Source organism: Triplophysa rosa, linkage group LG6 (assembly GCF_024868665.1).
Source record: "Triplophysa rosa linkage group LG6, Trosa_1v2, whole genome shotgun sequence".
Taxonomy (NCBI): domain Eukaryota; kingdom Metazoa; phylum Chordata; class Actinopteri; order Cypriniformes; family Nemacheilidae; genus Triplophysa; species Triplophysa rosa.
The window spans coordinates 5613787-5639870 of record NC_079895.1 but is presented as its reverse complement, the minus strand read 5'-3'; the positions used below and the strand labels follow the sequence as shown (position 1 = coordinate 5639870).

Sequence of the window (26084 nt, the reverse complement as noted above, 5' to 3'; positions counted from 1 at the left end):
CAAATCACAACGCTTGAGTTATTCATCCAGACAACATTTATTTTACAGAACACAGAACTGTAAGATACAGATAGAAACGAAAACAAATATATCACAAGGTTGCGTCATAATCAAGATCTTGAAATCCTTAATGAGAATTAGACATGATCTTGAGAGCGTCCTCCTCTGTTTCAGGAACAGTGAGAAGATCATGATAAAATGGTCGTCCGTGAAGGCAGACCTGACTCTCCGTGTTAAGTTCCTCTTTCATTCGGCATAGTGTGTTTTTAACGTCAGCTCTGGAGAGATTCAGAGGAAACTGTCTGACTAGTCTTACCGACTCACCCTGCGAGACAAAATGGTAGAAAACAAGCATTTTTAACCAGATTTAGGACTAAAACTATCATTGTCTTGTGTTGAAGGGACGATCCACCCTAAAATGAAAATTCTCGCATCATTTCAAGACGCATGTGGGAAACATTCATTGGTTAAAACGTGATTTTACATACGATTTAAAGTAGTTATTCACAGATCAAATTCTTTATATTAACTGCTGTGATTGAATCAGTCCAAATCTTGAACGAATCGAACCACATTTCTCATTAAAAAAGATCCATCTAAAAAAATGATACTTTCACAAACTGGATGTCACTTCTACTGTAGTTCATTCATTAACTGTCATGTTTTGGTGAACTGTTTTGTTCTGTTTCATTAAATTCATGATGCTTGTCTGTCATTTTAAAAAGCTTGAATGCTTCAGTCCACATTCACTGTAATTGCTTTCCTGTAGCTCAGTGGTTAGAGCATGCCGCTAGCTACGCCAAGGTCATGGGTTCCATCCCAAGGATTGCACATACTGTACTTAGTAACAAATGTATAGTAAATGCAATGCAATGGAAGTCGCTTTGGATAAAAGTGTCTGCCAAATGCCAAAATAAAAAAAATAAAAAATGGAATGGAATAGAATGGAATGCAGTCCTCAAATTTCGAAATAAAAATGTAAACACAAGTCGACATGAGGGTTCAGTAACGAAAAGTTTAACGGTGGGTGAACTATTCCTTAAAAAACCCTCCCTATTCAGAAATAGCATGATGGTTAATTGAAAAAGCGTGTTCCAAAAAGCTTCTCTCACCTCTAGGTAGTTTGACACTTTAAGAGGTCTGCAGTGCTCCACAGTTTTTGCATCCCGGCCTTTAACAGCCTGCAGAATCTCCCTCAGGTCTCCTATCCCGTAGAAAGGCATGCAGTCAGCCATGCCCGTCACTTCAAGACATCTCTCAGTAGACGAGGAACCTGGCCAACATAAGCAACGAGCAAGGATTAATAAACTCCAAGTACAACGTTCTCCAGGAAAAAATAATAAATAAATATTGTGATTTACACGCTGGTTGGAAACCGAGTCAAGCAGGCACTGCACCAAATTATGCTATTACCATGTCTATGCGGACTGGAAAGAAAAACCGAGATGGAGAAGGTTTTCAACAGATGATTTAAAGATGATTGCTTTTCCCACAAGACTCTCAATGATGATCTCTGCTCTAGGTGAAATGTGTGGAAAGGTCATCAAGAAAGCGCAGGCTACACGTTTTCTCCATCCCTAACTGCTCAACACAGAGCCCCGGCCATTTAAAAATCTACAAATGCTTTCAAAATAATATTGATAATAATATTGGTATTGATAATGTAATATTGGTAATACAGTAAACGCTCACTACACACTCCAAAAAGCCCCTTTCAGATTGACAGGTGTTGCAATGTGGTTGCTAAGGTGCTCTAGATGGTTGCTAGGTTGCTGCTTATTGGCCAGTGTCAAAAAAGCCATATATACGATTTATACAATTTAATATACAATTACATAAACATTTTATATAAATAATTTTTTAACTTTTCCTAAATACATGTGCATATATTACTGTTGTATTGCTTAAAAGTGAATATAAACTTGCAGTATTTGAGCTCTAAAAAAAATACAGAGTATCTTTTCTGTTATTTTGACCTGTTTCTTCATTTTCTGCAAATAAAAACAATATTTTATTCAAAATTTGGTAAAAATATAGTTATAAGATCACAGAATTAAACAAAAATATTCATTTTACCTAAACACATAGCTATAAATAGTAAATTCGGAAAAACTGAAATGGTGCTTTAAAATGGTCTCTTAATTATTTTCGCGGCTATATATACAGTATGTACTATATATATATACAGACGTGCTCAAATTTGTTGGTACCCTTACAGCTCATTGAAATAATGCTTCATTCCTCCTGAAGAGTGATGAAATTGTATCATGTATACTTACATGCCTTTGGTATGTCATAGAATAAAGCAAAGAAGCTGTGGAAAGAGATGAATTATTGCTTATTCTACAAAGATATTCTAAAATGGCCTGGTCACATTAGTTGGTACCCCTTAGAAAAGATAATACAGAATTGGATTATAGTGATATTTCAAACTAATTAGTTTCTTTAATTAGTATCACACATGTATCCAATCTTGTGATCAGTCATTCAGCCTATTTAAACGGAGAAAAGTAGTCACTGTGCTGTTTGGTATCACTGTGTGCACCACACTGAACATGGACAAGAGAAAGCAAAGGATAGAGTTGTCTGAGGAGCGCAGAAAGAAAATAATAGACAAGCATGGTAAAGGTAAAGGCTACAAGACCATCTCCAAGCGGCTCGATGTTCCTGTGACAACAGTTGCAAATATTATTAAGAAGTTTAAGGTCCATGGAATTGTAGCCAACCTCCCTGGGCGCGGCCGCAAGAGGAAAATCAACCCCAGATTGAACAGAAGGATAGTGCGAATGGTAGAGAAAGAACCAAGGATAACTGCCAAAGAGATACAGAGATGCTGAACTCCAAGGTGAAGGTACAGGAATTTGCTAAAGTTCATATTGACAAGCCACAATCCTTCTGGGAGAATGTCCTTTGGTCACATCAGCTCTATGTTCACAGATGAAAAAAATCAAGCTTTCGAAGAAGTGAACGCCATACCTACAGTGAAACATGGAGGAGGCGGTTATGTTTTGGGGGCTGCTTTGCTGCATCTGGCACAGGGTGCCTTGAATCTGTGCAGGGCACAATGAAATCTCAAGACTATCAAGGCATTCTGGAGCGAAATGTTCTGCCCAGTGTCAGAAAGCTCTGTCTCAGTCACAGGTCATGGGTCCTCCAACAGGATAATGACCCAAAACACACAGCTAAAATCACCCAAGAATGGATAAGAACAAAACATTTGACTATTCTGAAGTGGCCTTCTATGAGTCCTGATCTGAATCCTATGGAACATCTATGGAAAGAGCTGAAACTTGCAATCTGGAGAAGGCACCCATCAAACCTGAGACAGCTGGAGCGTTTGCTCAGGAAGAGTGGCCCAAACTACCTGTTAACAGGTGCAGAAGTCTCACTGAGAGCTACAGAAAAACGTTTGCTTGCAGTGATTGCCTCTAAAGGTTGTGCTACAAAATATTAGGTTAGGCGTCCCATCATTTTTGTCCATGACATTTTCATTTGTTTTATTATTTACAATATTATGTTGAATAAAAAAATCAAAAGCAAAGTCTGATTTATATTAAATATGGAATAAACAATGGAGGATGCCAATTACTTTTGTCAGTTTCAAGTTATTTCAGAGAAAATTGTGCATTCTTTGTTTTTGTGGAGGGGTGCCAAGAAATTTGAGCAAGTCTGTATATATCATTTATTTATTTATTTAATTGTTTATTAATTCCCCATTACTTGCACTGAATCATACTTCTGTTGTTGTTTATTTTTATTTTGTATATTCTTTTATTTTATATTGTTTTATCTTTGATAATTTTATATTCTTTCATATTCTACTTTCTCTGTACTTTATAGTCTGTTGCCCTTCAACCCATCTTTCTCGAGAGAAGTTAAACAAAATAAGAATTGAACTGGTACACATGACAATACAGGTCTTGAATCATTTTTTTGGTTGAGAGATAAAAATTGTATGTTTTTTGACAAAAATGGTTCAAATCCATAACCCTACACATGCGCAAAACAACTTCCAATGTTTGCCTTAGCAGGCATCACTATTTATTCAACCCGATGCACCTGAAAACCAAACGGAGCCCTAGATAAAGTACAACCTTACGCTTCTGCACTTCTGAAAGGAAGACATCAGGTGCATGCCTTGGCCACATTCAAGCTGGCTCAAGAAACAGTTGTCTTTGGTAAAGAGCAATTGTCCTCCAGATCACAATTTAGTGCAAATCTACTGTGCTGGTAAACCCAGGCAATGAGCCAGCGTTAACCACGATGACCCTTACCAGTGCCAACAAAACACTTACAGGAACAGAGTGGGAGGGCTTAAGTGCATTTCATAACCAAGGAGCAAAATAAGGTCAAATGAGGACTAAGATGGCAGCCTCCTGACATAGAAAACAACACTACACACTATTCTAGCCATACTAAAATAGAGAATGTACTAACATCAATGACAAGAAACACCTGTTACCTGGCTGTTGAGAACATAGAGAACATGTCTTGTTATTTATTTGTAAGGTACTATATCTTAAAGAGGTATTATACGTAATATTAGCGTGAACAGAGTCGTTTTTAAAATTAAGATAATGTTCAAGCCTGCCTTTTTTAAATGAAGCAAATAGGATCTATACTTCATGGCCAGTCTGAAGATTGTCCTACAGACCCTGAAATCCCTGCAGTATCTTAGCACAGCTGTTTTTATATTATTGGCATCTAAAGAAGCAAAGCAAGAAAAGAAAACACCATGCTTTCATTCCTCGCTAGCGAAACAGGAGCAATTCTGTTAGAAATAATTGACTATAATCCTGTTATTCAAGCCGTAACGTTTGACATTTCTAAATCATTTGTGAACTGCGGCATTAATGATGTCCAGCGGGTCCAACCTTTGTTAAATCAAATTGGACAATCCTTGAGACCTTTAAACAGCATGACCCTTGAATTAATAAAGGCACATTTTCTCAGGGGAAACCTGGCACAGAAAAAAAACAGAAAACCGTGTATGGAAGTATTTCTAAATCTCTCCCACTCCACAGCACATGATGAGCATGAGGAGGGAAGGTGGGGTGCGAATTCAAGCGAACGTACTTAATGACCATCTCAAAAAACCTTTACAATGGAAGAAGAGGTTGAGTCATACAGGAAGTAGCCTAATCCCACAGAATTAAACCCCCTCTTAAAAACAAGTTCATATTTGTTAAGTGTGCTGCGTAGGGAAGGGGAGCGCTGACCAAGCGCTTTCCACTTAAGCAATTTGTATAAACAATGACCTCATCGCTGGGCACAGCGGGAATTGATTTCTCGAAGGTAATGGCGAGGATATTAAAAGTTATTAAAAGCTCCAAAAATATTTTGATGCTGAATTAACACATTGGATGTGGAATGATATCGTCCAATGCTTATAAATGTCCATGTACATCCATTTCACTAAACTGCTAATTAATTTGATTCATCCGTGTAGGAGTGTAAGTGTGAAGTGCATACAAATGCGTGTGAGGATCAAATCTAAGCTTTGACCACATTCTTGGACCATGTTACGGAAAAATGTAGATAACGGTTTGAATTTTGTGGTCGGCTCCAAAGTAACCAAGTTGAATAACCGAGGCGGGGCTGTGAGTCTAAATTAAAACCCATCCAACACAGTTTTGCATAACAAACACTCTTAAAAATAAAGATGCTTCATGATGCCATAGGAGAACTATTTTTGGCTAAATGGTACCATAAAAACCTTTAAACATCTGCAAGATCTTTTGGTTTAACAAAAAGTTCTTTATAGTGAAAATAGGGCCTATACTATAGCAAATAAGAAAGATGTATACCTTGGTCCAGAATCAATTTCCTTTTTTTTTCCAAGTCTTATAGCTGTTTGTAAACATTTTGATTCAGTTCTAAATGCTTTGTTCTGTGTACTTAAACATTTGCGTAGAGCTAAAAAACGGAAAAAGTGTTGTTTATGTCTTACAAAATGGTCTATAAAATTCTTGACTTAATAGATATTTGAGGAACCAAAAAAAATCACTGTTAAGAACGTTTTGTTCCACTTTTTTAAGAATATAATGTCAAAAAAAAAACTTTTCCTCAGCTTTGAGAGACTCTTTTCAGGACAATTCGTTTGTCATGATCAGTGGATACATTTTGTAAATTGTTGTAAGTTTACATAAAGGCTGTTAAATGATTAATGCATCCAGAATAAAAGTTTGCATTTACATAATATATGTCAGTGTAATGTGCATATACATTTTGTATTCATAAAAACATACACATGCATGCATATATTTAAGAAAAACTTTATATATAATTTAAATGATTGGTAAATATCAATAAATACATGTGAAATTTTCATAAATATGTATACATGTATGTGTGCGAGTTTTAATATGCACAGTACACAGAGAAATATTATGTAAACACTTTTATTCTGGATGTGATTAATCGTGATTAATCATAAATTCGCAATTTTTTGAATTTATTAAAGTATATGTTCCGCCAAAATAATGTCAATGCCATAGATAGACCAATCAGTTTTGGGTCCCCAAAGAACCAAATGTTTTTTTATAATGTATAATGACGTAAAGTCTTGCATTGTTGTATGTGTTACACACTGAGCACTAATACTGTAAGTCTGACTGCTAACAAACCCCAAATTCTAGCCAACCTTAACCATCTAATATGCCTATAAAAAAAATGAAGACCGAAGAAAATCCCCAAAACCATGTTATGAAATTACCTGGAATTAGCTTGATTTGAAAACCATTTGCTACAAGCCTAGGATCAGTAAAGCAGATGTCTCCGTTACGACAGGGACTGCCTTTCTCCATATTCATGAGAATATCCATGTACTCCTGCCCACCAAGTACCCTGAAAAAAGAAGTGCATGTTCATATACAGTACAAGCTTATTAATTGGGGAGCTGATAAATGATGAACAGTAAAGATATGAATTCCAAATGGCAAATCGTAATATGTGACCCTGGACAACAAAACCAGTCTTATGGGTCAATTTTTCGAAATTGAGATTTTTACATAATCTGAAAGCTGAATAAATAAACTGTCTATAGATATTTGAGTTGTTAGAATAGGACAATATCTGGCTGAGATACAACCGTTTAAAACTCTGGTATCTGAGAGCGCAAAAAAATCAAAATATTGAGAAAATTGCCTTTGAAGTTGTTAATCAGGGGCACTGTGGCAGACCATCCACTCATCACAAAAATAAAGTTTTTATATATTTAAGGTAGGAAATTTACAAAATATCTTCATGGAACATGATCTTTACTTAATATCCTAATGTTTTTTGGCATAAAAGAAAAATCGATAATTTTGACCCACACAATGTATTTTTGTCTTTTACTAAAAATGTCACCTTGCTACTTAAGACTGGTTTTGTGATCCAGGGTCACATATAAATAAATTTACTAAGAGAACGACAAGAACAGAAATCAGGGGTCTGTACACATCCAAATTAAGAGCCATTGCTACCCATCTGTCAGCTGTACAGGGGTCTGCATTTGCGCTGTTGGAAGTATATTATTCTTCAGAAGTCTTTTAAACAGCAAGGCCTCCTCCACTCGAAACGGGTTCAACAACATGAGCTTTCTGCCGCATAAAACGACCCAGGCACCGTGAGAAGCCAAGCGGTTTACAAGCCTGAGGCCCTGCGTACTCGAGATCTTCTGGTTGCAGAGGAGGTTAAGACTCCGCTTGAGGGTTTCAATACTGAACGGGAGGGGTTTGGAGAGCTTGGCAGGGCTCCTCTTGCTCGGGGGCTGAGCGGAGAAGAGTTTGTCCAGGGCCTGCTGGTTGGCGAGGGGGGCCTTGCGCTTCACGCCTTGAGCTTTGTTCAACGAAGAGCTGGCGTTCATCTGCTTCTTGCCCTCTGCACACTGGCCACCTCCCTCCGTTGCCCTCTTCCTTTGAAGGTTGTAGTAGTTCAGAGATTTTTCCGCCTTGCTTTCATACCTAAGAAGCGATGTGATACAAAAACATTTCGTTACAGTCCGAGCAGTACATTTTGTATTTCCTTCTCTGTGGCTATTTGAATGAGGACAAGCAACAGATAATGTGGTTAAACGTCATCCATTACCAAAAGTCTGTACACTACAGTGTGGGATTCAATACTCTTTAAAAGTATGCCAGGTGGACATACCGGATTACGTTTGTTGAGAAAATTTCCAGGAAAACAGTCCAGGAAAATCAATTCAAAAAAGATCTGGTGAAATTTTCCAGTTGTTTTGATGACTTTTACTTAATATTATTCTAAATAATAGTTCATTTGCTCACCCTCTTGTCATTCCAAACCTGTATTAGTTTCTGTCTTCCACAGAACTAAAAACCAAATAACATTGACCCCCTCTGACTTTTATTGTATGGACACAAAAACAACATTTCTCAAAATATCTCAAGAGTCATATACAGGTTTTAAACGACATGATGGGGAATACATTTTTTTCTTTGGGTGAACAATCCCTTTAACAAATAATAGGTAGGTGTATATTCCACTTTCTTGAACACTCACCAATGACTCGCATGCAGGGTATGAATGGGTTTCAGCAAAGAGGCCAGAAGTTGTAACTAACAAAATCACCTCAATTCACACACGCAAACTTGATTTAATTTGCTCGTGAGATTCTAAGCGGGCTGCTTTAAATCACATCGCAGAAATGGGCGAGACAAAAAAACATCTGCTACCTGTGACCAGATGGGGGCCGAAGAGCAGGAGGGAGGGCCTGTAAAAACATGCAGCCTTGACCCTCCACTGGAAGTTTCTCCATGGTTTTGCCAATTAACAGCTGTGCAATTGCATGGAGCTCGCTACTGTACAATAGACTGGGCACTGTTTCAAATGCGCTGTGTGGTTTCTCAGCTTGGGTGCGAGAAAAAGATGCAAATCAAGACGAAGGCATGAAATGTGCCTAAAACAAGAGAAAAGCAATAACAGGCCAATGGGGGAGATAAATGATTTCATAATAGAGCAGAAGGTTGAAGCCGGAGGGAACACTGTGCCATGCACACTGAATTGTTTTTTGACCTGAGGGCTTTTGGACTTTGGTTTGCTGCTATTACACAATGGAAATGCAATTAAGGTCTTTGTGGTTGACATTTAAATATGAAAAATTAAAACAAAAATTGGAGAAAAAACAAGGCTGCCACACTTTGTATGACATTAGTTTCCAGGGCATTTTACATGACCAACACTTATAACTGGCGGCATCTATAAAGCTGCAATCTGTAACTAACTTTTTTGGTTACAAAAATTAATTATTGAGCAGGTACATAAAAATCAGTGTTGAAAACTATGGGTGTGTCACGGTACACAAATTTCACGGTTTGGTTCGTACCACGGTTTTTAAGTCCCGATTCGATTCAATTTCGGTACAGTTGGGAGAAAAAAAGCTAAACAAAATTGCCCTTCTTTTATTATTAACGTTTATAAACATAAACAGTTTACATTTTAAACACAATGTTAAATAAAAAAATATACATAAATAAAATATAATAAAACAAAATAAATCTTAAATTCTCAAATAAAGTACTACAGTACTTTTTAACCTTACGGGACAAAATATTGTGGGTGTGTCATAATTTGTTAAAGTTAAGAAGACATTTACTTTGACAGATCTTCACAAATACCTTTGAGTTTAGGATTCGGATTTCAAGGAAGATTTGCAAGTAAAACAAGCCTACTGTTAACTACTGTTAAAGATTGCATTCGGTTGACATGTGTAACCGATCCGGAAGTCCCATTTCAAACAGTTCGGTACGAATATGTGTACTGTGCTACACTCTAAAAAAACGTAACTGTGATTTTACATGTCAATCAATTTACAAGCAAAAAGTTGAGTAAATGTTAAAGCTGTGAAATCAATGAAATATGCTTTTTAAATTGAGTAAATGTAAGTAAAAAATTTACGTAAATGTGAATAACTCAAATATTTCTATTAGAATTCATAAGTGTATATTAAAAATATAATTTGTTAATTAAATACTTGTTTTTTCATTAAATAAACTTAAATAATATATGTACATTTTAGAGTAATTAACAGTTTGATTTTAAATTATTTTTTATATATCCCACTAAAAAACTTTTGATTTTATTAAGTTAATATACGTTTATTTTTGTGATATTTACTAAGCCCAGTATCGTGTGCGATAGTACCGTAAATCTTGTGCGATGTTGAGATGTGCGAGTTCATATTATCGAGTATGTCACACGTTTTTTAATCACTACAAAAAAACAGCACTCAGTGTTCACAAATACTTCAGTCAAGCACTGCGCATGCACATTCACAGCGCAGTTTGCATCTTAGTCAATCACGCTCGCTGCGTCCGAAATCGCACTGTGACAGTACGTACTGAATTTAAATAAGGCCCACCTATTGGCCGTTAAAACAGTACGTTCTATATAGTATGAGTGGGTGTAGTATGAATACATTTCGGACATACTGCGTCCGCCATGTTTTATGGTCATGTGACCCTTATGCTCTTTGACCTATGATGTTTTAACAACAACCTATACGTGAGCATTTCTAAAAACATAATTTAGTCACAAGAAATTCATTTATTGGCACTTACATTAAAAACGGACGTCCGTCTTAAAGTTTTCCGTTATATTTATTTGATTTACTTTTGAAATTTTTACCGTTGCTCAGCTCCCGTGGCATCATGGGATAGAAAAGTGTCCATCCTATCCACACTCACGAATCTCGGCAGAAGTATTAGACCATCGGGGTATTTCTCGCCTACTGTTTTTTTGCATACTGAAGTTTCGGACATACTATTCATGACTCATACTCATTTTCGCCTACTATATAGAATGGAAGCAGCAGTTGTCTCTGTCAGTTCACCGAACACCAGTGATGTGTTGTGTTTCTACTTGATTAAAAACCGTTTCCTTAAAGGGATAGTTCAACATTCATTCAAATATAATTTATTCAAACATCGTTTATTTGCCCGTATGTTGTTGAAAACCTGTATATGACTCTTGTGTGAAAGAAGAACTAAGTTCTGCACAAGTAATAGGCACAAAGGTTGACATGAGAATAAGTAAATGATGACAGGATTTGATGAGAAAATCTTTCTCATTCTATATTAATAATATCAACAATGACTATCCTGGTAACATGTAAGATGGAGCTAGTACAACATAAGACTATAGGATGCGAAATATCGCCTGCTTATCTTTATCGGGATGACCCAGAAAATATCTAGATATAATTTTTTTGCCAGTATCGCACACCCCACCACAGAATATTTTTTAGAGTGTACACCCCTATTGAAAACTGTCTCATTACATTACCCCAATTCAAAATGCTAGCCTCATAATAATGATTTACACTTTTTGTTGGGTACAATTTTGCAGACAATGTCAGTTTGACGTCATTTGACTTCAACACACATAAAAATAAGTACGTAAAATAACCTGCCCGTTTCATAGAGGTAAACGATGCAACATGCTGCTTTAATTTCTAATACTGTAAGTCATACTTTCTCTTCACCTAGTTTAATATGCAAAGTCAAGTATACATAAACCAATCATAGGCTGATTTTTGCAGTTTTGAACAAACATATTTACAGCAATTTATCTGAAGAGAAATGCATGTAATTCATGCCTGTGAATGTGTGTTATCTGAGCTGTAAAGTTGTCAAAATTATCCTTTTATCTGTGGCACTACTGATCTTGGCCAGGGCAGTTGAACTTTGGTCGTTGAGGGCCACTGTCCCACAGGGTTTACCGCCAACCCTAATGGAACACATCTGAACAAGCTGATCAAGGTCTTCAAGACTACGTGAAAATGACAGGCAGGTGTATTAGATTAGCGTAAGAGGTAACTCTGAAGGACAGTGACCCTCTAGGAACAGGAATGGAGACCCCCGCAACAGATACCATGAACCCCACCGAGAGAGTCGATATAGCATCACTACGACCTGCAGCCACAAAACAGGCCGTAATATCAGTCACACAAAGAGTGTAAAATGAGCACATGGAAAAATAATACGCTATTTCTCTCACCTCCTGAGATCGACCGTAATGGACATTAAAAAGCCATTTAGCGAGCACAGTTTGCATCTTAAGCCTGGAATTCATAACGAGCATCAAAAGCACATAAACTGTGCAATAAGCAAGCCACACGCTCCCTTGTTGTGGGCACTTTGGACGTAAACCAAGTTCATATAGAGTCCCTGGATCAGCGCCAACCATTTTATTGCTGCATCAGAACACGGCAACCAAAATATAACAAGCATGGTTTGGGGGGGACAGGTTCTGTTCGAGCTATTCAACTCTTGATCTCCCTCCCCCAAGCATCCATGACAACAATCTCTGACCCCTAAGCTCAGCATGCCCATATGTTACATGAACCCATGTTACATGGATTCGTGTAAATATCCTTTAGAAGTCCCTGCAACCATACAGCTTCGGGAAAGGGGGCAAGGACTTGATAAGGCCTATTTTAGGTTTAATGTACAACTTTTTCCATACGTTACTTAAGCGCCACTACCAATGCTGAGATACACTTTCCATCCGATTTAATTATGCTGACTTGGTCTGCTTTTTGGGAGGGGTACAGCTCTTGTTGTTGAAATAACATGTCCTGAATCCTGGGGCCGGTTGCATAAACTGCTTAGACTAGTCTTACAAGTTAGTCATCCAATTTTTTCTTTAAGACTGCTCATAACTTCTTTAAGTCAGTCACATAAAAAGGAATATTGGTCAAATTAAAATCTGAAATGTAAGACTTATTAGTCCTAACTAATTGCTAGTCAGTGGGACCAGTTGTTAAGACACAGTCTTAACTTAACTTGACATGTCCCAAAAATAAAAAATTCTGTCACCATTTACTCGTTACTTACCTGTGCGATTTTCTTTCTTCTGCAGAACACCAAAAAATATATTTTGAAGAATGTTGGTAACCAAACAATGACGGTACCTATTGACTTGAATTGGTTTTTTGTCTAAACAATAGAAGTGAATGGGTACCGTTGTTGTTTGGCTACCAACATTCTTCAAAATATCTTCATTCTTTAAAAGTCATACAGGTTTGAAATGACAATGACAGAATTTTCATTTTTGGATGAACTATCCCTTGAATATTATTAATAAATAATGCTAAATTTATCTTAATTTTGTTGATTTAGTTTTTTCATTCTCTTGGGCAAATCAATTGCACTCAAAATACGAGTATAGGGAGGCACAAAGAGAGAGAAAGAGAGAGATTTGTAACCATTGCGACTCGAGCCAAAATGTTAAACTGGTGTAAAACTGCCACATACAACATTAAAGTATCATTACGATATTGTCATATAGTACACAATATCGATAATTACGCTAGTTATTTCATAGTTAGAGTCAATACCGGTATAATGTGACAAACAAACACACAAGGGGCAATAGGCAGAAATGTGTGAATGATGGTTTGATTTCTGTACTAAAAAGCATCCCAGGTAGACACATCATGAAGTTTGTTGAAGACTGCCGAGTAGGCATCAATCTAAAATATGAGTTTGTTTTGTAACATTCTTCGCAACATAATTCCCATTTCCACTAGGCTTATTTTATAGTTTCAAACGCATTGCTTTCATTCTAAAATGTTGAACATATTCACAATAAAGAATGAACAGGTGTGTCCAGCTTGAAAAAGATTATACAGGTTTATCCACATATCCAACCGGGGTATTCCCAGAGCTCATAAACAACCAATAAATGAAACAGATAAGCACTTCATCTGATAAAGAATAAACCAGAATCATCTGGCATCCAGGAATTCAGGGTGGTGCAAAAACACGACATTCTTCAGAAAACAGAATGCCTGTTTCACAATGGAAAACAGGCCTATCGACCATCAAACCGAGTAATCACATGCCATTTTCTGGAAAACGCAAACGATTCATCTTAACAATTCTTCCTGTAGAAACGCGAACACGCCAGGCAGACTTTCCAATCCATATTTCACACATGCTAGTGGCAGGCCTATTTTTCTCTTTCTACACTGAGAGAAAGTAAATCACAACAACTGGAAATCTGGAAACTTACTTCTTTCGGTCTTCCTCCCCCAGGCATTCCCATCGCTCTTTTACAGCAGTTGTGACATCCTGAAGACTGGCCTTCGGGTTCTCCTCGAGGACTTGCGATCTGGTGTCTTGCTCAAACAGCGAAAAGGCAGACAGAGGCTGACGCACGGAGCAGTTGCTGATCAGGTCGAAGGCTGTCAGCTTGGCCATCTTCTCCATGATCGTGTAAGATGACGTCTTGGACGGACTGGTCTTCTTAGTCGTCGTAGGATCTCTGCAGTCTTGGTCGGCTTTCGGGAGATGGAGTTTCACAGGTTCTAGGTCCTCTCCTGTGATTTGATTTGAGAAGGACTTGCCCATGCTCCAACTCTCAGCAGATAGGTCATTCTGTCCATTAGGGCCACTGTCGCTCTTTGAGGCCTTTGGAGAGTTACAGTTAAGATCCGCTGTAGAGTTCATTGCAACGTCATCAACAGATGAGGAATTGATACTGTCAAAATCACTTGATCTTCTGTTGATTATCCAATCATCAGAAGATGAAGAAGAGCTGGTGTTTGCGGTAGTGTTCAAAGATACCTCATGTATACTTGTATTTGTGTAAGAATGTTCAAGATGTTTTGGTGGGTCCATCAAGCTAATATCTGTAGTGGGCTGTTCAGGTGGGCCCATCAAACTAATATCTGTGGTGGGCTGTTCAGGTGGGCCCATCAAACTAATATCTGTGGTGTGCTGTTCAGGTGGGCCCATCAAACTAATATCTGTGGTGGGCTGTTCCTCATCGGTACAAACCCTGTCTGGATTTTGCACACGCTTAGAGCTGTTTTTCCCCGTTTTGAGTTTGTCATCGCCAATGGAGTAAGACCCATACAAGGAGATCAACATCATCTCCACGGCCAACATCACTTCTTCCTGGTAGAAAGTGTTAAAGAAGGTTCTATCAATAAAACGTGTGGCACGGGAACAGCATTTTAGACTAAGTAATGGCTTTAGGTAAGGATGTCTGAACTGTGTACCTTATTCTGTAGCATCACTTGGGTTTTGTCTGGTGTCAGGTTGATGTCCACAGTCGATGCAGGAATGGTGATGTTTATCATCAAATGGGGATACCGCCGGCTTACAGAGTCATTATTGGAGTGACTGTTGGTGTAGTACTGCTTGACAAGCTGAGAGGTACCCACAAAAATATACACGATTACTTAATCGGCAAATAAAAGCACATAATGTTAAAAGACATCAGGATATCCATTATTTGGATGACTACTTTAACGCTGGCATTATCATTGTAAATACACTGTATTGTGAATATTTCCTTTATCGCCCAGGCCAAGCTATCATGACCCATTGGTTAAAGCTTATAACGGTGAACCATCTGACTATACATTTGGTTAAATGGTATTCCTGTAGCTGGTGGGTTTGATTTTCTGGGAACACACATACTGATAAAAAATGGACAACTTGGACACTTTGGATAAAAACGTCTGCCAAATGCATAAATATAGTAAATAAGTGTAAGCAAACTGCTTTGTGTGAGTCTTATTACCTTAAGCATATCTTTGTGATGCACTGGTCGACTATTTACAAAGATAAATGTTTTATCGGGGCTTGAAGAGCTTGTAGAATTAATATCTGAGCCCGGTTTGGGAAGGAAGCCATCAATGTCAATCTGTGTAAAGATAAAACTCCTCAAAATCACCTCAAGACAGATAAAACAAAGTTATACAAGAGCATTGCGTTAGCTGTGCAAAGGTCATGGGTTCGAACCCCAAGGAACACATAATCATATATAAAATGTATACTTTAAAGGAGTAGTTCATGATAATTCACTCACCCACATGTCATACAAGCTGTCTGTGTGTTTATTTCTTTTGTCGAAAACAAATTGAGGCTCATGAGGAAAGCTTTCCAGGGTTCTTCTCCATACAATGGACTTGAACTGGGGGTTAGGTCCAAATTTCAGTTTCATCGCAGCTTCAAAATGCTCTACACGACACCAGCCGATGAATAGGGGTGTTGTCTAGCAAAACGATTAGTCATTTTCCAAGAAAACTAAACAATTCTATACTTTTTAAACACAAATATATGGTTTGCACTGCCTCGGAGTGCCTGCAGGATGCACGTCCATGACATGTGGGTGAGCGTAACCTTTCCAACGTGATTGCTTAATACGGAAGTCGTGGATCACGGAGGCAGTGCAAACCTCGTATTAATGGTTAAAAAGTATATCATTTTGTAGTTTTCTTGGAAAATGACTAACCGTTTCGCTAGACAACACCTTTATTCATCGGCTGGTGTCGTGAAGAGCCTTTTGAAGCTGCGATGAAACAGAAATGTGGAATGTTAACCATCAGCTCCCCGTTCAAGTCCATTATATGGAGAAGAACCCTGGATAGCTTTCCTCATAAGCCCCAATTTGTTTTCGACAGAAGAAATAAACACACGGAACGGCTAACGACATTTTAAAGTGAACTACTGCTTTAAGGCAGGGGTTTTCAAACTTTATGATGCCAATGACCCCCAAATATGATGAACCTTTTGTGAGGGACCCATTCTTAACATAAATATTTGTCTATACATACGTTTATGAATAAGGAAACATTTAACTATTTTAGAAAAATAACACTTTATGAATACGAACATTTAAAAATGAGACGGTAATAATGTTCAGTAGACTTGCAATTTAATTTTTTCACACACTTTCAGGAGACCCCGTGGGGGTCCCCAGACCCTAGTTTGAAAGCCCCTGCCTTGAGGGATTAAAACATTCGCAAAATGCATAAATGTAAATGTATTGTGTTTATTGGAAGTATTGTTCATTGTGTGTTCATGTTAATTTCATTATTTACAAATACATTTTTAAAATCAAATGTTGTTACAGTTAACATTAGTTATTGCACAAACATAAATAATTGTATTAGCATTAACTAACATTAACAAGGATTAATACATGCTGAAAAACTACATTGCTCATTGTTAGTTCATGTTAGCTAATGCATTTACTAATGATAATATATACAACCTTATTTCCATAAACGTTTTTCCAAAACAGAGCGACATTCTGCATGCATGACACTGTTGCACTTTAGCCCACTTTGCAGCAACCAATTAGGATTTCGCTGTGCTATTAGAGCTCATTTGTCAGCTCCTAACTATGGAGTGGCCAAGCTGCTTAACTTTGCAATGAAAACAGTTTCTGTTGGCTAAACGCTCCGCCGGCAATGTGAAGAGAAGAGAAACAGCAACAAATTATTCAGTGATCTAGCGCTGGAGTGCGATGCTTGAGCTCACAATTTAGAATTAACAAGCACAGCAGTTGGCTGGCAAAAGGACATTTTAATTGGAATCTTTGACAAATTTTATAATCAGGGGTATTGTGACTTTCACAATCACCACTTATGTTTTGTGTACTTTGCTACATTTGTCCATTACGCCAGCGTAGGTGACCCAGTCGTTTCTGTTCCGAGCTCTGAATGGAGGTTATTATTGCGGCTTTTTAATTGCAGAAGGATCCGGCCACAGTGCAAAAACAATCGACTGGTAAAACCCACTTCATCTGAAAGCACTGTTCCATAAGGAGTTACTCAGAGACACTCACAGCATCTACTGTATAGAAAACTAAAGGATAGCAATATACAATTAAGTACAGCAATATATACATGCAGACAAAAATATTTAAAAGGAATACTTCACCCAACAAAAACAAATCTGAATTTACTCATCTTTATGTATTTGCCTTTCTTATTTCTACTGAACGTTTTTTTATTTCAATATCCGTCACTAAACATACATATAAATGTTCAAAACGTTGAAGTTACAAAAGCAACATATTACAGTTATCCATAGTTATCCATACGAACCCAGTGGGATAAAAAAATGTCTTATGAAGTGAAATGAAATCACATTCTGAGCTTATTTGGCAAAACTGAAACTACTTCGAAAGACTGAAAGAAACACTGTGATGCTCTTCTTTTGGTTTCAATTTTGCAAAATATTCATATGAATCATTTTGTATTACAAACATACAGCCGCAGAAACAATTTAAGAGAATTCACAAATTATTTCTGAATATACACTTTATAGGTATGCGTTTAATACGTCAAATAAATGCGTCAAATAAAAATATTGTTTCTACTGAAAACTGGAGAAGCAGGTCAAAATAACAGAAAAGATGCTCTGTAAAACAAGTTCATATTCGCTTTTAAGCAATACATCAGTAATATTTGTACGTGTATTTAAGAAAAGTTCCATTTTTATGTGACAACCTTGATTTTATCACAGTTTTCATGTGTCTTATCATGCTGTCAGTCTTTCACATTGCTGTTGGATGACTTTATGTCACTCCTGAGGTTTGATTTTGGTGAAATTCAACAGACATTGGACTGGAATGGCCACAATACATCTAGAAATGCTGATTTAATGAAAACTTGGAATGGTCTTTGCCTACTGGATTGATTTCGATTACTTTTATGATGCCGTTTATTATGGATGCGTGTGCTTTTTGGACCTATATGTACATTAAGTGAAGAGTATTTTTATAAAAACAACTTCATTTCTGTTCGGATAAATAAAATCTAGCATGGCATTGTGGTGAATAAAATAAAAGAGAATTTTCATTTTGGGGTGAACTCATCCTCTATTTACTAAAAATGCTAAGAAATATTAATGTGATACCTATAGTATACATTATGAAGAAATGCTAGCGGCGTTCGCTGGAGCAAAACCAAAAAAAAGTGTAAGTAGTTGCAGTGTTTTGGAGTCACAATTTGAAGGTATCATTCATGCCCGTGACACAATTTACAGAGCAAATTTTCTAAGCCAAAGTTGAAAAGAAAACAATGTAATATTTTGTTGACAGCACAAGCATTACAACTAAAACAACAGGAATACTTTTTACATAATCGTTTACGAGGTTCCTTTCTTCAAAGAACAGATGTCCTGTTTAATAATTCAGAATTTCAGAAGAGCCAAACTGTTATGTCTGCATGACATGGTTTGGTAACGAGGTTTATGAAAAATCCAACACTTCGCTGCAATCTACATATGGCTTCACATGTCAAAGCCACGAGGGGGGTGAAGGGTTTGCAATGGTCTTGGCATCTCGCTCGACCCGATGATGAGTGTGCAAGTTAATGACTGATTACTCCAACAGATCCTCCCCTCTCAGGCTGTAAATTAACTCCTGGTAAAGCTCACCGATTCCTAGAATGCTAGGACGGCCCGCAACCAATAAACAGTGAGCGAAGATGCGTTCTCATCTGGCACATGGCTTTAAAGAACATTGGCAAGACTCAGCGAAATCCATCCTCGAGCGTAGCTGTATGCGCAATGTGTTCTGATATACATTCAGCGGGAGATGAGAGGGCTGCCAGTATCCGACCGAGCCAAATACTGAAGTGTGCCTACAGAGAATGATTCGTACATGAGCTCAAAGTGCAAGCGGGGACTCTATTCAAACTGCACGGCTCTGCTAAAGGCGTATTCTGTGAGAAGATGTTTAACGTGAATAAATCACAGTTAAATGATCCGGCAAATTTAGACAATGCTAGCGTTGTACGTTCTCCATCAACTTCACGTATCAAAGTAGGACACCATGTGTGCACCAACAATAGCATCCTCTCCAGCAGGGCGAAGATGAGATCAGGCCAGATTCACTGTCATGCATGTACTGTATGACCCATACGTGTCTTCGCAGCAGGGGGATAATTATAGAAGGAGAGGCAGATTTTGTGATAGGGGACCTTTTGCTGAAAGAAAGGGAGGTAAGAGGGTGCTAATGCTGACGAAGGTGGAAAAGGTCAAATGCATCATTTGAGGGTAAAAAATAGAAAGATAATTGTAGCGGCCGCGTTCCTATAACGCACTACCTTTTTGAACTCCTTAACCTTTGTAAAAGGAATATTCTTGTGGGTCATTTTGCTTGAGTACTTCTATAAAAAGACAGAGTAGACCTTCGGAAATATATCAAGACAAGCTTGGGCACAAATTTTAAAACCCAGGATAATAAAGAGACAAAATTAGGGACTGACGAGTTTGTTTTTTTCCCAACAAAATGATGTCAGTTGCTACAGAAGGATGTTATTAAAGAGATAATTCACCCAAACATGAAAATTTCTGTTTCAAACCTGTGTAAATTTTATTGTTCTGCTGAAAACAAGAAAGATATTCGGAAAAACGTTTGTAAGCGAACAGTTCTGGAGCACTACTGCCTTCCATAGTGGGAAGAAAACTACTAAGGTAGTCAATGGTGCCCCAAAACTGTTGTGTTCAACAGAACAACAAATTGTGTTGGAACAACTTGAGGGTGGGTAAATGATGACAGAATTTTCATTTTTGGGTGACCTATGCCTTTAAGGAATAGTGTATAACGGAAAAAGACTAAAGAAAGGAAAGTGAAAAATATTCTGTTTACAGGGATAGTTCACTCAAAAAATAGAAATATTTATTCACCTTTATGACATTCAAAAACTGCACAACTTTATTCTGTGGAACATAAAAAGATATTTTGAGAAATGTCTATGTGGTTATGTCAATGGAAAACAACGGGGACCAATGATGTTTGGTTACCAACATTCTTTAAAATACCCTCTTTTGTGTTTTGCGAAAAAGAAAGTCTTATAGGTTTGGAATGACATGAAGCTGAGTAAATTATGAAATTTTTCATTTTTGGTTAAAGTATGCCTTTAGTAGTGAGACTATATAGATTTTACCCCATGTTCACTTTGTTATATTGCCATAAAAGAATATAATTTTCATCTTTAGAAATTGCAAGTTTAATTCTTCATCCAATATATTATGAAAATGTACTGAAGAGTGAAAATAAATCAACTAAAATAAGTCAAACAGGATTAGTGATAAAAAGCACAGCAGGCATTGAGCCTGTTATACCTGCAACAAACATTACATATAGACTGCTACCAACGCTGCAGGAAACATTAAAGCTCCATACGTGCACATTTGTCTGTGTGAGAGAGAAATGTTCAAATCGCTTAGTTTTTATTAATGCAAAACCCCATATCTCTCTTTCACACGAGTTGTTCAACAAATGCCTGCCCGTTACATTCGTGGCAGTATAATAAACCGGTGCCAAAGCGGTGTTATTGTGGCCTCTGGCCAACACTGGCAGGTTATGACCCCTTAGGTCCCTTTCACCATGTTCATTGGAGTCTCCCGTAGGCACCTTTAATTCACTGCTGCATTTGTCACAAAGTTTGTCACATTCAGTCCGTAGGACTGCTGAAACTGTAATGTAATCCTTCACTGACCACTGTGAGGAAAACGGCACATGACAGCATACATGTCGGCACTAATATTGGCACATCACAGTTATTGTCATATCCTGTACAACAACTATTAATATAAAGTGATAGCTCACTCAAAAATGAAAATTCTGTCATTATTTACTCACTCTAGTCATTTCAATCTTGAATGACTTCATTTCTTATGCAGAACACAAAAGAAGATATTTTGACGAATGTTGGTAACCGAACAGCGCCGGCACCAATTCACTTCTATTGTATGGAAACAAAACCAATGCAAGTGAATGGGTGCCGGTTAACCACTTTTTTCTTATTACCTTCTACGTGTTGTGCAGAAGAATAAAGTCAAACAGTTTTGAAATGACATGAGGGTGAGTAAATGATGACCGAAATTTCATTTTTGTGTGAACTATCACTTTAAATGCACTTTTGTTAAAAAACTAAGAACCTTTATAAGATGCAAAACTATAACCTTGTGGCACAAAGCGAATAACACAGATTGCTTTTCAATATTGTGGGGCACATACAGTAATACAGCCGCTGTAAACACTTTCTAGATATCCAAATTGGTTTATTTCTACAAGTATTGCATCAAAATTTAAAACGTATCATGAACGTTAAAAGCTTTTATATAAGAAATAACCTAGGTAGAATGCTGAGTCATTCATGCAAGAAGTCATCGCTGTGGAATGCAAAACCAGAAAGTGAAGCAGCTCTCCAGGGAGAGGAAAGCCGCTCGGAATCAACTTATCACACGAGTGTTTGGGTTTAGCAGTCTGACAGAAGCGTGGAGAAGTTTGAAGTTTAAAATGTTTTAAATGTGCATGATCGATTTCTTTCATAAAAAAGCTAAAGTGCAAACACATTTATTTACATAAGGTTCTGTAGGTAGAAAGATTCTGTACTTAAAAAAAGCTTCCCAAGGCAAAGTTTGACGTCGGTCCATGTGCTGGTGCATCTGTGGAACCCTACAGCTCATGGTGGAAATGATAAATATGCCCGTGTTTTCTCTGTGCTTCACTGACCTCTGGTTGCTCCTGGTGATGTTGGACGGGGAGCAAGTTGGCTACGCAGGCCGCTCCGAGCACAGCCATGAGGGCAGCTCGGTGATCCGACACCCTGGATTTCTGCCAGACCACAGCCTGTAACAACATGGTAAAACGGGTCAAGTTATTTTTTGGTCATCCTAAAATAAGACCACCTGTGTGAATGCGTGCTCGCAAACAGCCATTATCTACCAGTCAAGTAATAATATGTCAAAAAAGTTCATAATAAACAATTATCCTCGGGGAATGTTTGGATACAAAATCAACTATCCAGAGAGCACTGCTTGCAAACGCACAAACTGAGACGAAGCATTTCATCTTAAGAGATTCTAAGGGAATAGAGTGCCATGTGAAACGGTCATTTTCCAAACTCCGAAAACAAAAAAAATGATTAGTCATCATTATAAAACGTTTATATTGGGCTCTTGGGTCACTCGCAGTGCCAACCAATGACCAATCAATGTAAAGAGCGCAATTCTGCACATATTTCACACCCGCGATTTTTCCTGTTGTTGGCACCTCCACGAGCAAGTATATATATCCAAGGTGTTGATTTCTGAAAGCATGCGGTCAGCAGCACACATCTCTGCTACGAAATATACAATTTGGTGACTGTAAAGAGATCAGACTAGTAAACAGCTTTTGGAAAAGTCATGAAACCCAATGCAGGACGAAGTGCAAAGTTTGTGATACGAGATATGCCTGGAAATGCTGATGGCATGAAATGAGCGCACGGCCCTCCCCTGATGATCTACAACCTGAATGATATGAATTTAGTGAAAGTTAAGAGAGGTCTCACCGAGCAAGGCCAGATCCATACTCTCTAATAAGACCAAGCTGTTATCGGAAAAAAAACAGTCTGAAAACTTATACCACGTTGCTTGTTACTTTAGGATCATATGGCAGTGTTGTATTCGAAGGCTTAGTGACTCGCCCTGCGGTTGCACTGCTAATTTTGGATTAGAAGCAGTTGAAATGTCCACTTTCTCCTCCTCGTACGAAAACAAACACAGCTTGAGCTCTAATTGATGACAGACCAGCATCCTTAGACAAACATGTTTAAATCCTGACCATGTCCAGGCTGTCATCAAAACATGCACAGGTTATTAGATGAAGGATCTCTAAAAAAAATGTTGTCTTCGTTCATGTGAGCTATTCTTTAAAATACATTTTCCCACTTTCCATTAAACAAATTTTTAATACATTCTGCATTCACTTTCCAGCAGTTAATTTCATTGCATGCAGGAATGCAATTTGATAGATTTTTGCTGATTAATATCAGGACCCCAAAAAATGTATAAAGCAAAAACATTAACACTGTAGTAATATTGTAATGAGGTATGCGATTAAAGTTCTAATAAAAAACTGATCTTAAGCCGTGTAAATAGTTAGAAGTTATTGAATGACTATATGGGTAAACTCCTACATTCAGAGTTAGAGCACTGTTGTATTCGTTGATGTATGAGGCCACCTTGTGGTCGAATGACTGCCTTCATGCAAAAGCTCATTCTCCAAGTCTATTTTAAAACAACTGTACATAAATTATTTTTATTTTTTTGATGATTTTTTTAGAGTAGGATGAATAGTATTTTATTGTTGCAATATGATTATTTTATTGAATGAAGAGAAATATTTCTGAAATATTTTGAAAGCGGAGTATGACCAGAAAACAAATGTACATTCACTTTAGAAATCTACATGACTTTCCTATAATTATTTAAGATTTTTCACAAGGTTTTTTAGATATTTCTAGGGTTTGGGAAGTGTAGGACTGCTGCTGAATAATAGAAGTGGTTTTTAAAAATATATTTGGAAGTCAACGTCCGGTCTGTGTTTGATTATAATATTTAAAAAAATATGTATTAATAATTTAATAAGTATTATTTAATTTCTTTATATTAATATTAATTCATATTTTATTGTATATTATTTGTATTAAATTACATTAAAACTACTCAACAGTTGATTCTTTGCAGAGGTCTACCGGAGGTTATTTTGGCCCCGGCCACATAACGTTTGTTTATGTTGTTGCTGCTGAAACCCTATATAAGATACAACCACCAATTCATGTAAAGTCTAAACCGGATTTTAAGTTTCTGTCTACTCATTAGGAAGAGCAGGTACTACTGTATATAAACATACCTTATTATGACTCAAGGTGATCCTTAATTCAGGCTTAACAACAGCGTAGGCCATGAGTAAGTTCTGGACCCTCTTCAGTTCCTCTTTGCATTTCTTAGTGTTGGAATAATATTGCCGTCTGACGGGAAGGTTCTTGAACAGATTTGAAGCACACACTGTGGTGCCTGGGGATAAAAGTCTATTATAAGTTCAGTTGTGTGATACTATAAATAAAGAATAATAACAACTTTCTCTATCAGGCAGTTTTGATAGAGCCTTTGTGGCTCTTATTACCCAACGCCTACCCTCGCCAAGATGGGATGGTTTCTGAGAGACAACTTGACCGTTGTGATCAACTGTATGTTGAATGCTAAAGTCATCGTCTGCTGTTTTGGTAGTGACGATAACCTGGAAAGAGATGGAAAAAAGGAAGGATCCATTAGGAGATCTGGACTCATGAAATAAGATTGTATGTGATTTCATTAGAACCATAGACGCGTGACCTCTGAAATGGCACATATGGATGCCAGCGCTTCTCCTCTGAAGCCATATGTCTCCAAGTGTTCCAGGTCTTCATGACATGAGATTTTAGATGTGTAATGTTTTACAGCCATCACAGGAACATCTGTAGCTTTGATACCAGAACCATTGTCCCTGACCTCAATGCGATCTAATCCATAATTCTCCTGATCATAAGAGAAATTAAAGATCTGTTAAATTCACACAGATGTCATAGCAGAGTAACCATATTGTTTAAATACTTTGCATTATTTTTAGACAGAACATATATTGTTTTATCATTTAACACTAAGGCCCGGTTTCACAGACAAGGCTTAAGGTTAGTCCCAGACTAAAATGAATGTGTGACCTGTCTTTACTTAATATAACTTGCTCAGTAATATCTTAAAATATATCAGTTCCATTGTTTTGTCTCAAAATGCACACCAGTAATGTATTCTTCTAAGGCATTTTATAAAAGCGACATAAATAACTTAATTCAACTAAGGCATAGTCCTGGTTTAAACTACGTAAGACGTGTCTGTGAAACCGGGCCTAAATGCATTAAAATGTTTGTAAAATATTTCTAAGACTAATTGGTTTTATTTTTGGACCACTCAGATGGGTAAAGTTATCCAAAACTGCGTTTTAAAAATGTACCTCAATACAACGTGCCTGCATCTATTTACTAGAAAATAACATTTACATTTAAATAAAGTACATTACCAGTTTGACTTCGAGGCTTGAGGAACCAGCATCAAGTGAATTTTCAATAAGTTCCTTGACAACATTCAGGACAGATGTTATAACCTGTGAGCTGCACAACAAACGCACAGTCTCTGCTGGAAGTGCCTTCATAGTGTGGACCCTACGAAATAACGTATAAACATTTATGACTGAAACATGAAGACGACTAATGTTAATGGTCGCAAATCTCCGTTTCACACACTACGTTTACACAAACCGTGGTATATCATTAACTCATCGGCGCAAACGCTTTTCCTCTCAACACGACTTTAAACGAATGTATTTATAATTTTCCACATTTATTTCTAGTTTCTTTGTGGAAAATTAAAGAACCCGTTAAACATATCCAAAAAAATCATATCAAAAGTGTGATTCACGAATGTTTACACCATTCACGTTACCACAACATGGCTTAACTGGGCGCC

General features: G+C 37.4%; 1 protein-coding gene across 3 annotated transcripts; it reads right to left on the bottom strand.

The window, feature by feature from the left end:
• On the bottom strand, window positions 1-26080 carry pms1 (PMS1 homolog 1, mismatch repair system component). 3 transcript variants are annotated; one of them, XM_057336378.1, is made up of 13 exons: window positions 25877-26080; window positions 25639-25780; window positions 24918-25100; window positions 24720-24822; window positions 24436-24599; window positions 22273-22389; window positions 15535-15657; window positions 15008-15157; window positions 14017-14903; window positions 7467-7946; window positions 6716-6846; window positions 1113-1273; window positions 1-325 (listed from the first exon to the last, which is right to left on the bottom strand). In XM_057336378.1, the coding sequence occupies exons 2-13, from the start codon at window positions 25768-25770 to the stop codon at window positions 128-130; spliced, it is 2829 nt and encodes a 942-aa protein (XP_057192361.1). In that variant the 5' UTR covers window positions 25771-25780; window positions 25877-26080; the 3' UTR covers window positions 1-127. The 3 variants fall into 3 exon arrangements, with proteins under 3 accessions (XP_057192361.1, XP_057192360.1, XP_057192362.1); XM_057336377.1 differs by having other exon boundaries at window positions 25639-26080; XM_057336379.1 differs by lacking the exons at window positions 1-325; window positions 1113-1273 and having other exon boundaries at window positions 6781-6846; window positions 7441-7946; window positions 25639-26080.
• Window positions 26081-26084: the final 4 nt, after the last annotated feature.

Coding starts and splice junctions, on each gene's coding strand:
- pms1 (XM_057336377.1), bottom strand. CDS start 25,770: ATGAAGGCACTTCCAGCAGAGACTGTGCGTTTGTTGTGCAGCTCACAG. Junction 24,600..24,719: donor ACCATCCCATCTTGGCGAGG/GTAGGCGTTGGG, acceptor TTTTATCCCCAG/GCACCACAGTGTGTGCTTCA. Junction 15,658..22,272: donor ATCACCAGGAGCAACCAGAG/GTCAGTGAAGCA, acceptor ATCTTTACACAG/ATTGACATTGATGGCTTCCT.